This window comes from Conger conger, chromosome 8, assembly GCF_963514075.1.
Source record: "Conger conger chromosome 8, fConCon1.1, whole genome shotgun sequence".
NCBI classification, from domain to species: domain Eukaryota; kingdom Metazoa; phylum Chordata; class Actinopteri; order Anguilliformes; family Congridae; genus Conger; species Conger conger.
The window spans coordinates 9,726,923-9,739,384 of record NC_083767.1 but is presented as its reverse complement, the minus strand read 5'-3'; the positions used below and the strand labels follow the sequence as shown (position 1 = coordinate 9,739,384).

The following is a 12,462-nucleotide window of genomic DNA, read 5'->3' as shown; positions in this document are numbered from 1 at the left end:
TCTAATTTTGATAGCATTTCAAAGTTATTTTTTTGTTTTTTTGTTTTTTTTTTATCACTAGAAAGTGTGACTCATTTCTTTAATGTTGGCCTTTTGGCATCAGTGATATGAAGAGGTAGTCATTGATAAGGTGTAATTGCAGTTTTTGTTTGTTCAGATTTTCTATGGTATTTTGTGAACTGTGTATTTTTTTATTTCATTATATTGCATTATGTAATAAATGACAGTTATTTTGGTAGGAAAGGAGGGAAAAGTGTGTCCTGATTTCACACAGGGTTTCAGGGCTTAGAAGGGCAGGTGATATTACCTGTCGGACATCTGTGCAGACGGCTAAGTGAGGGCCTGAGGGGCCCTTTGAACACTGGATAGACCCTGGGGCCTGCCTGTCGCAGTACAGCTTGAAGATGTGGTGATTCTGCTCTGCATGTTTATATGGAAGGAGGCCCAGGGGAGCCTCTGCTGGCTTTTCCGTCTCCCTGATTGGGTGGAGTTGAAGGCCCACATGCATCAGTGTTCTCTTCCTGGTTTTTATCTAAAACGCCCAGAAAACGCTCGCAAAGCACAGTGACGTAGGTTTTTAGAAAAGTGTCTAACCCTGCCCCAGAACCCAATTTCTGCCTCCTGCGGTCAGCTCTCTGACCGTGGCGAAAGTGTAGCTTAAGTGGAGAGAATACAATAGTGTGGGAGAGGGAGAGGGATTGAGGAGCAAAATAACCGGTTAGTAACTGACTGAAGAACTACCTAACTAATTTAGGTGCGGAAAGGCTTTTGGCACAGTCTCAAAGGGGCAGATTAGGCTGGCTCAGAGGTTTATATTTAGCAACATCATCATCATGCAACTTGGGAAATCTTTTTACGAACAGCTCTGAAAAATAGCAACACTAAAATATGCATTCTTCAACCTGTAATTTGTTTACTTGAATCAGTGCGGAACACAAATCTAAAGCTCCAGGATGATCTGAAAAGCTCAAAAACATGAGGAATGTGTGTGGGCCTTTAATTACAGCACAGTTCATTGGCTACCCATGCAGAGCACACCACCTGTCTGCTTTCAAACGGGGCGAAGTTGATCTTCTCTTTCTCCTTTTTCTTACATGCAGATGTCTCTTTCCTAAAATGTTTCGCTTTGCTGATCTCTGCATTTAAAATAAGTCTTATAATCAGCCCAAAAGCTTTCTAAAGATTTCCTGTCGGCAAAAGTGAGGTTGGTCCAATGTTTTGGTGCAATGCAATTTAAGCTGTGATGCAAAACAGTGGTTTCTATATGATTAAAATTGCCATGTAACAACACATGGTGAGCTTACTTTAATCCCACTTACTAGTGACTGTTGTAAATTAAAAGACAAACATAGGCTGGTTGAGCTGTTGTGAAATTCCAGTACAGTTCGTTTTGAATCGTTTTGACGATCGTTCTCCCCTACTCTGTATCTATCACAGATGTGACCCTGCACCTCACTAGAGAAATTATTTTAAGTGCTGGGCTGATCAGCATAATATTTCCATCTCAGCGGTAATTCTATCAGACCATTTTAATAGTCTCCGCAGTTTTAGAAAAAATGTAGATAAATGCAGTCTTTATTTCAATTAAATCAGTTTGAAAAAAAGAAGCCTTTTGTGTCATTTAAACGCAAGTGTTTGCGCGCAACAGGCTCCAAAATGAGCTAATTAAAATGCAGTGTTGGGCTAATGACTGTGTGGGTGATTATGCCCATCTCTCAGATGCATCTAGATCACTGATGATAACCAATGAACAGGTCCTCACAGACTGATAGGGTGTGCAACATACTTTGCTGGATCCTGACTTCACTCTGTGTGCTAAAACTGGACCTATAGCCTATTATGTTGGCTGTACTTAAATCCTGGAATGGCTGACATGCTTTGGAAATTGAATAAGGAGTGGAATATGAAGTCACTACAATATGTAATCTACTGTACTGTAGATGGGAATTGGGAGCTTTTAGAGAGGAATACTTGATTATGTGGATGGATTTTCTACTGCAGAATCTGCCATTTTGTTACTGTGGGTCTAATAGCTGGGACATTGTGGTTTGGAGGAAGCCACCTTGCATTCCCATTAGTCCTCATTACTTTCCCCACCCCTGTTTTTGGACTGTTCTGTATCTTCAGAAGGAAATTATTATTTGGAAACCTTAATGAGCCAACTCACGGACATTGGGCCTTTTCTGGGTCTTCCACTGTGGATGGTGTTGTTTATTGTTCATGCCAGAGTGCAGGCGTATGTGTCTGCTCTCTATGCTCAAGTTGATAATTGGACTGTTTTGAACACTGACTTTATTCTCCACACAAGCAACCATGGGTTTTTTATCAGCAGAGCAGCAGGGAATCTGTCAGTAAGAACATATCTTATTTTCACATGCTGGCTCTCAAATTTCTCACAACCAAAAAACTTATTAAACTTTTTTTTTTATCCACCTGGGTCAAGTCTTTGGCCAAATTTATTACATTCTGTGAAAAAATTAATTTGCCAAAAAGTTTTTCTGTTTCTGTCCCTGGTTGCTGTGTAGAAAGCTGGTTGTTGTGTGTGTAAAGTTCAGAGCCTGAGGGAGCAGGGTGTTGAGGATCAGATGATGCACTGCCGTCATTGCCACAATTCTCCGGACGGGGAACACGCCCACACACACACACACATACACACGCACACGCACACACGCGCACACGCACACGCACACACATACACACACACACGCGTGCGCACGCACACGCACGCACACTAGCATTATTTCCCTAATCACAATCACACACTGCAGCACACACTTGAGTATAACTGGGGGGCTGTCTGGCCATAGACCCACCCCACCTCTGCATCAGGACTTCTGTATGTAAGGAGGCCTGGCTTTTCTCCCCGCAGCACAGAGAGGGGTTACATCTCATGGACATGGAATTTGACATGAGAACATGGGGAAGGCTTTGAAGTCAGCACCCACGCCTGTGTTCAAGAGGATTAATGAGTCCCAGAGAGACTGAGCGACGGAGGTGTTCACAGGATATCTGGGATATGTAGTCCACCCCTGCCCAACCCCCCCCCCCCCCCCCCCTCGATGTCAAGCATTGTTCTGCCCGCAGGCTGTGGCTCTGCTCCCAAAGCTGTGGAAGTTCTCGCCTGAAAGACACCACAGGGTCAGCATGTGAAATTAACGTGAAAGCGGAATTTTACAACCTTCCTTGCCCCCATGGAGAAATGCCAAATTAAAAAAGACCTCCCTGTCAAATCTAAAATATGCTGAAAAATGTAATTTCCTCATGTGGCTCCCACCACAGAGTAGTTGTGTAACATATTGCAGCTGCTCCCCTCCTGATATGAATGGATAATTGGTTTATCCAAAGAGGTAATGTCATTATTTAGATTTTTTTAAATCTCCCTATCCCGCAGGGGTCTCTGGAAAGGTCCACATTAGTTGGAATTTAGGGTGAGCGACAGTTCTTGAAGTCTCATTCCATAGAGTAAGTGGATCGTGAGTGCCTGGTCCATCATACTGAATAATAACCAGGTTCGGTTTTCCCCTTACATTTGCCATGTGATTTGCATTGTGAGAAGCCTGTTGGCTTTGTCCTCGTGCTCTGCTGAAGATGAATCTCTGATGTCATATATATTGTAAGATGAGAGCACGCAGGAGCTCAGTTGTAAAGAAAGCTGATTGATGGAGCTCTGTGCTTCATGTTCCTGCCCTGTGCACCGTTCTTTAATAATGCATTGAAAATGCATTTTCTCCATGTAATATTTATTATCACACAGCCAGGCATTATCAGTTTTTCTCTTGAAAGCTCACCAATTTCCATTCCATTCCAGTGCATAGTCCCTTTAACATTTCTTCAAGCGATTGGCTGGAGTACTAAATATAGTCTGAATCAGAGCCATAATGTACTTATGGTTCTGGTTGGACTCAGTTTTTATTTCCTTATATCTAAGGAGTGAAAACTGTTCTTGTTGTATGACTGAAGATGTGTTCTGGGCTGATGGAGACATGTTTTCCCAGAAAGCTTTTTTCTGACAGAGATGTGTTGTGCTGCAGCCTGGTATATGCAGCTGGCCCCCAAGCTAAAAAGCCCTGCTAACTGTCTTTGTACTCTGCAAAAAAAGTGTAACAAGTATTTTAGTCTTCTGATGAGATGTCAAATCATTTTTATTTCTCAAATAGAAAATATTACCTTGTTAAGTTACTTTGCTGAATTTGCAATGCCGGATTGCATACAGGGCAGAATGACAGATTCATATATAATTTGTGGTTTCATTTATGTTATTAAGTATGAAATGCAAACATCCTGTAGCCTTTACACCTTGCTCATATTGTGGACATTGGACAGGTTCACAGAGACATTGAATCAACATGTGTGAAACCATGGGGCTATGTCCAAGTGTAGCCTGTGCATTCAGCTTAGTTTCTCCACAGCAGTGGCGAGCCGGGTGATCGGAGCTCAGTCTGGCTCCAGAAGAGACCGTATGACTCATAGCCCGGGTTTAGCTGCCTCGTAGGCCGTATATTAATTGCAGCAGTTCCACTCAACCCAGCCCCTGAGCCCTCCTGGGGGTCAGCTGAGCGGGAGGTGAGTCTCGCTCTGGGACGGGGGCTGTAATGAGTTAGGAGCGGTGTGGGTGGAAGATGTCCATCTGCATTACTTCCCCTGGTGGCGGGGAAACATTGCACCCACTTTACAAATTGCCACGGCTGAGGCAGGGGAACGGCCATTTATACATTCGGATGAGTCACCTTGGCAACAGTGCTCCTCCAGTCTTCTGGCCGAAGGGCCGCAATCTCAGGAAAGGCGGGACCGAGCAACGATGTCTGCTTGGACCATCTCACACTCAGTGGGTCCATTTTGAGTTTGGGGGTAACGGAGGGATAGCTCTACTGGGACTTGCTGCTGGAGCTGTTCGTCTGTACGCTTTGGCTCCACCTCAGGCCATCTGTCACCTGGCAACCCTTTTGACATTCATTTGAAACCTTTGCCAGGGAAAAATTCACACCGCTGATCCAGTACTGTGGCAGTGAATTGTGTTATATCACACTGTGGATAGCCAGAGAGTGTTATTATTAAAGAATATTTATAGCCATTCCACAGCATTTTGTATTGAGAGTACATTTACTGTGATGTTTCTTATGAAGGGAGTAAAATGTCTTTTGATGCATTTCATTCTCGACATGACATTCTCTGTCATGTAGCCTATGTATACACATTATTACAATCTGTACAATGTGTATTGTCATCACATCACTGTGTTGAGGTAACTGCAAATGGCTGGCTAGCTGTACCAAATGATTTCTTCAGCCATGGCAACACATGGCAGACAATGATTTGAAAAGACATAGCCTGATTGGATAGAGGACATATTGCCTAGCAACAGGGGATTTGATTGGCTCTGACTTCTGAACAGACATGCGCAAATAGCCCTTCAGAAGTTTATAAAGTAAAAGTACAATGCTTATCAGCAAACCCATATATAAATCCAATATCACCACTATGATGCCAAGACATAATTTACCTGTACTCTTACATAGTCTATAAAAAGGACAGTTGACTTGGCTTATTGCTACTATATTGTTTAATTGAATGTTGGTGCGGTCTATGAGCAATTTTAGATAATTGACTACAGCTGATTCAATTATAGCAATTATAGCTAATGAATCAAGTGATAGTTTGGATAGTTAATACTCTGGAGGGCTACTATGGAGGAGGCTGCATTGTTATTGAAACAGGTAGGCCATCTTTTGAGTCTGCTGCTCAGGTTAATTATACTGCATTCATTAAAAACTCTTCGTCTTCAATTTGGGCCCCTTATTAGGCCATTCTGCGTCTGCAGTGTTTTGGCGGACCGTGATGTAAAACAAGCTAATAGCCAGCATATAATTGGCCTCCATGTCATTTCCTTACTTTGACAGAGGCTTAAAATATGTATGTGTGTGAATAATGCACAGTGTATGAAAGAGAAAGGGGGATGGTAAAGTGGAGAAATGAAGTTGAAGGTAGATTGCTGTGATAATTGATTGTTGAGAAATTGCGTCTGCACCGCTGGAGGTCCCCTCTCCTAGCGTTTGACTTTGATAGAACGAGGGCACGTTTCCTGCAGCAAGAAGCACGTTCATTATGCACGATCACCACCACCCAGTGCAACACACTGTCTCCTGTATGAACGACACTGGGTTTTAATCCCACTCATGTGTACGTCCTGCTGATGTCCTTCATCCTGATCTCCCCCCCATCTCTCTCTCTCTCTCCGCCCGCTCTCTCCCTCTCCCTCTCCCTCTCCACTCAATTCAATTTTCAATTCAATATGCTTTATTGGCATGAAATACATACAGTATTGCCAATTCGTGAGGCATAAACACACACAATTCGAAATAAAAAGGGGGAAAAAATGAATTATAGACTATTGAGAGAATTTAGTCATTAACTGTAATTATATTTACAAGTTGAACAGGTACTGTAACACATTGTAGCTTTTGTCTGCGTGGTTTCTCACTCTCCACACTCTCTCCATCTCTCTCCCCCTCTCTTTCTCTCTCTCCCCATCGACATTCTCTCTCTCTCCCCCTCCTCTCTTTCCCTCCTCTTTCTCTCTCCTCTTTCCCTCCCCTCCTCTCCTCCTCTCTCTCTCCCCCTCCTCTCTTTCCCTCCTCTTTCTCTCTCCTCTTTCCCTCCCCTCCTCTCCTCCTCTCTCTCTCCCTCCCTCTCTCTCTCAGTGTTTGACTACAGCTACAGGGACTATGTCCTTCCCTGGTACGTTCCTCTGAGCCAGGATGAGGGCCAGCTCTACCAGATGCTGTCTGAGGACTTCTGGGAAATGGTCAAGCAGCTGAGGAGCCGTTTGGCTGCAGTGGACGTGGTTAATGTGGTCTGCAATGACATGGTCAAGACCCTGCACACCCACTTCTGTAACCTGAAGACTGCCAACACCAGGTCTGAGCCAGCACAGGGGGGCGGGTGTTTGTGTGTGTGTGTGGTTAACACAGCTGATGTCTTTGGTTAAGAGAGAGCAGATGGCCATCCCTCAAAATCAGTTTTTAAAACCGCCCAGAGAAAGTATTTCCATGTGCTGTAAGGTGCTGAGTGGCCTAGGCTGTGCTGTGGATTAAAGTGTATGTGCAGTTGGTTGCTGTGATTGAGCTGTTCTCATTCATACGCAAAGCTGACATCAATCTCATCGGCCTTCCATTTGAAACCCTGTACTAAAGCCACAAGTCCATAAACTCTTACCACATCCGTCCTTGTAATTGAGAATTTTATGAGGAGAAAAAAAAACCATTAGCCTGATGATATTTTCAAGTTCATTTCCAGGTGAATAAGACACGGTTTGCTGAGGACTTTGCTGAAAACAAAAAAATAAAATATTTAATTTCACTTTAGCCTTTTTGGCATTCTGCACATCTTTTTATATTTGGCAGCTCATCAGAGCTTCTTTGCTGCAAAATGTTCATTAATATCCACCTGCTGGAAGAGCGGAGAGGCACAGACATATAGACCCATGTTATAAAGAGGCAGTGTACAGACATACAGACTCATATTATAAAGATGCAGTGTACAGACATATAGACTCATGTTATAAAGAGGCAGTGTACAGACATACAGACTCATGTTATAAAGACGCAGTGTACAGACATAGACTCATGTTATAAAGAGGCAGTATACTGGCAGACCCATTGGTGTGTACATTCAGCCAATCTATTGTGAGTTCCCTCTCATGTTGTGAAGTGTTGGAGCAGATAATGGGTTGGGTAAATGAAGCAGCCAGCTCCGTGAAATGTGAAGCGTTTCCTCTCAGGCCATGTGATCAGCTGGCTGCTTCCTCTGCAGCAGAGAATTATGGGTAGATCTCAAAATGTATAATTGTATTCGGTCATCACTGGCTGCTTCAGTTTGTTTTTGACCTTGGAATGTCATTTGGAACCTCGCTGCCAACAGTAGGCATGTTTCCGTGAGCGACGGGAAGTTGTGTCCTCTGCCTGGAGGTCAGAATATTTTTCAGTCAACAAAAGGACAGGACACTGAACCGAACCGAAGCTACAGGAATTGGTTATTTAGCTTGGCACGGGGCCCGTTTGTCCATAAAATTATTCTTATATTGTGACCTACACCAGTAATTCTGTTTGGCTTACTAATAACGTGGCAGCCACAGATGAAATGATTGAATGTTAGGTTTGTAAATGAATGAAGATGCATTTCTGTGGAGCCGCACAAGCTAGTCCTATTAGTGAGCAAGTTCATTTTATGTGGAATTTATTTGGAGGAGCGTACTGTGAATGAGAAGCAATTGCCTTTCAGCAACGGAGATTTTTCAGTTTATTCTGGCCATAGGGAAGTGAGGTTCTTTTTTGGTGATGTTTTATGACTTTAAATATTAATGTTTAAAAACTGGCCTCTGTATGAAAGGTACATGTATTAGTGCCCTCAAGGGGCAGTGGAAGTGAATTTAGGTTTGCTAATACTGGGGTATTTTTGATACCGAGGTGGAGTGACTATGGGCCTTAGCTTTTGCTTGTTGTAGTTAGTGTAGCTCCAGTTACCAATGGATCAACCTGTACACTGCAAAAATGTGTCTTAGCGAGTGTTTTAGTCTTGTAATAAGACTTCATCTCATTTTTTCCCTCAACAACAAGCTTGGTTTAAATTACTTTTTGCTTGACAAGTGAAAACATCTAACCCCTTGAAATGAGTAATACTCTCTCACCTCCCTGGCAATATCTTTGTTTAAAAAATAAATATATATATTATCTTAAGTCTCAATATAAGACTAAAATATGTGTTTGGACTGACCTACTTTTTGGCTTTTGCAGTGTAGCAAAAAGGCCAGAATAATAAGGGCCCCTATTGCTGAATACCATTTCGCAGCAAGGTTTGAAAACTGCTAGTACAGAGACATCCATCATCTTGGAGTGGATATCAATTCCTTTCATATTAATCCGCGCTGTGAGAGAGACCTCCAAAGAGATGGCTTTTCTAGCTGGTTTCATCTCTTTTTTGTTTTTGTAGAGACCTCACAGTGATGCATTGTGGGGTGTGGACAGACTGTGCTATGCAGCTTCCAGTTCAGAGTCATCTTTTGCCTAATGTTGGAGCAGTTAGCTTTGCAAACGCAAACAGTTAATCAATTGTTTACAGAACAGTTGATCAATAAAGTAAAAGATCAGGTTGAGGTCAGATTGTGTGGTTATGACAGATTTTCTGCCTAACTGTAGCTTTTCTGCTTGGCACACAGTATCGGAGAAAAAAAACCTCACACACAGAGTAATGAGTCACACATACATTTTTATTCTTCCATATTTCCACATTCCAGCTAATTGCTTATGCTCGTTGTGACTGTCTTCTCTTGCTATTTTGAGAAAATGTATGTAAACTTTCTATCTTTGTGAAGAACATTCCAGAGCACAGACAGAATCTGAAACAAAATAGAAATGTTTGACTTTGCAGAAGTGGTTTTGTGCACACAGTGCTGATTCAGTACCTTTTTTAGGAATTGCTCTCCTGACAGAATAGAAGGGTAGTTTGCTTCCCGGGTCCAGAGTAGAGCTCAGAGCTTTTTGCTATGCTCCTCCGAGCATTAATCGGCTGTGAGTAATATTTGCCCCCTCCATGTCTGGCCCCTCCCCCTCCATGTCCTGACCCCTCCCCCTCCCACTCCTGCCCTGTCTCTCCCGGCCCCTCCCTCTCCTGGCCCCTCTCCCTTCCTCTCCGGCCCCCTGTCCTGCCCCCTCTCTCTCCTGGCCCCTCCCCTGCCCCTCTCTGTTGCTCCCATAGGCAGGAGGACCCACCCAGGCCCTTCCCCCTGCATCCGTGCCTGCGCAGCCCAGGGGAGGAGCTGTGTTTCCTGCGCTGCTGCTCCCGGCTGCTCACCCTCACGCTGCTGCCCGTGTGCGACGCCCGCTCCCACACCCTGCGCGCCGTGCTGGTGGAGATCATCGCCACCAAAGGTGCGCTGCACTCGCCTGGCCAATCAGGGCCCTTCTCTGGGCTCCCCTCTCTGTCACTTCTTACGCACCGGGCATCGGATGTGGCCGTATCGGGCAATGCGGGTTCAGAAGCCAATAAAGGCAACCGAGTGCTCTCACTGCATTAGCATCTCAAGGCTAACAACATGATGAACATTTTGACCTGCCCTGGGTTGACATTTGAGAGTGTTATGGTGCATTTTAAAGTAAGTTCTTGGTTATTTGAGAGCTATTCATGGGATCTGGACTCTTAAGGTCTTTGCTCCAGTGCATGGAGGTACAGAGAGGGTAATGTTCAGAGATGGAGGTAATGGCGTTGTGAGTGAGACAGGGAAGGGTGGTCTGGACCGCAGAAGTCTACACACCCACACACACACGTGACTGGAAACCACTATGGATTAAAGGGAGGGGGGACACGCAGGACTTTAGAACCTTTATTGCTGTTGTTACTTAGCAACCTCTCCCATCCAGGTATCCAACTGCAGCGAATCTTCCATCTGGCCCTTTTGTTTGTAGATGAATAATCTCACTGTTGCTCGGCTATGACCGCCCATCAAGAGGTGAATCCGGGTTGAAATGATTCTGTTTGGTCTGTTTTGGTTTGGTTTTTCCTTGTTTCTCGGGTCTGTACTTGAGTCATGAGGTTAGCTGTTTCACTGAAGCCCTTCCTCGGACTGAGCTGGGACTCGAAGTGGCTGGGGCTCTCGGCGTTCGCTCGAGATTTACGGGCATTTTTATCGGGTTCTGTGCTGTAACCTGCAGAAGGCGTAGGCTAAGCCCCACAGTGGAACAGCGTAGCTTTGTTTACCTCAAGCTCGAGGCCAGCAAGCATTAGCCCCGCAGTGCATAGGTGGCAGAACCGTGTGTGGGAGTCCGGGGGTTTATTAAACACCACTATTCTCCAGGGCCCACCGGACACGGAGCTAATTAGATCGCTCATTCCAATTTAGAGACATTATCTGGAAAATGGCTGCGGATCCCCATCTTTTTTAATGAGTCACGGCGCTCGAGGAAACGAATCACGACCCTGGGAAAGTGGAGTGGCTCCTTTTCACTGTGACGATGTGAACCCTCGAGATTCAACACTGAGAGCAGGAAACTTTAGCCTTAGCAAATTACATATTACTTAGAGCTACTACTGCAAAGCTGCAGACTGCTTGAATGTATGGTGCACTTCTTATCGCATATAATGAAAACTGGTAAAAGGTTGTACAATAAAAGGAAATAAAGGTGGAATCACACATTTTATGGCCTAGCCACACGCTCTCAGATCAGTGCTTAGTCTCAGGCCTATACTTCCTCTCCCTCCTGGCTGTTTGAATGGGGTTCTCTCAGACACTTGTGCAGTTAATTAGAGAAATGTTTATGAACCTTATGTACTTATTGTACATTATATACTGCAGCTACAAATATTTACAGGGCTGGCTACTGATCAGTAGTTTCACTTTTTCTTTCTCCTAAGGAACTGCGGTCCCACAGCCTCCATTATTGCCTCATTGATTGTAAGCCCTCATAAAAGCATTATGTCATCCTTATGAAAGTAAGAGTGTGTTTACAGGCAGTGTGTGTGTGTGCGTGCCCGGGTTTTCCCATGTTTGCGTGTGTGTGTGTGTGTGTGTGCATGTGCGTGTGCGTGTATATGGGTGTGTGTGTGTGTGTGTGTGTGTGTGTGTGTGTGTGTATGAGTGTGTCTGTGTGTGTGTGTGTGTGTGTGTGTGTGTGTGTATGAGTGTGTCTGTGTGTGTGTGTGTGTGTGAGAGAGGGTATGTGTGTGTGTGTGTGTGTGTGTGTGTGTGTGTGTGTGTGTGTGTGTGTGTCTGTGTGTCTGTGTGTCTGTGTGTGCGCACATGCAGTACTGACCAGCTCTGAGACGGACATTGCTCTCTGCCGCAGTGCTGAAGCCCCTGGTGGAGGTCCTCAGTGACCCAGACTACATCAACCGCACCCTGCTGGCCCAGCTGGAGTACCGGGAGCAGGTGAGCGAGCACCACAGGAAGGCCTACACCTACGCCCCGTCCTACGAGGAGTTCATCAAACTCATCAGCAGCAGCTCCGACATCCTGTTCCTCAAGCAGCTGAGGTGAGGGGCCGCTAACTCGCAGCTCACCCCTTCAGTAGCTTTTTGGAGTATATTCAGGCATCAGCTTTCTCTTCCTGGGTTTAGTATCTAAAATGCCCGCAAAACATTTGTAAAGAGCAGTGATGGTGTCTGAAATTCTGTCCCGAGAGCCAAACGGTCTGCTCTCTCTCTAACATCACCCGATAATTAGACAAAATCTTATGTCATGTTGGACATACGACAGCGATTATTACTTTATTTTTATTTTTTTGCTTGAATCATTATGGCACACAAACTGAAAGTTCCAAGATGATATGAAAAGCTGAAACACACAGAAACTGTGCATGTGGGCCATTTATGTGTCCACCGCTCACTTTATGGAAAAGCTTCTGTGGTCTGCACTTGCATTCGTAAAATCACCGAGCAGGAATACTAACCTAGAATCAGCATGGCATCCCAGCT

At 44.6% G+C, this 12,462-nt stretch overlaps 1 protein-coding gene across 2 annotated transcripts in view; it reads left to right on the top strand.

Moving 5' to 3' along the window:
* The window catches only part of snx25 (sorting nexin 25), a 38,786-nt gene that overhangs the window by 3,515 nt on the left and 22,809 nt on the right, over nt 1–12,462 (top strand). For both annotated transcript variants that reach the window (XM_061251149.1, XM_061251150.1), the window contains exons 3-5: nt 6,699–6,915; nt 9,751–9,923; nt 11,835–12,021. In XM_061251149.1, coding sequence (XP_061107133.1) covers nt 6,699–6,915; nt 9,751–9,923; nt 11,835–12,021 — 577 coding nt within the window. The remainder of the gene's footprint in view (nt 1–6,698; nt 6,916–9,750; nt 9,924–11,834; nt 12,022–12,462) is intronic.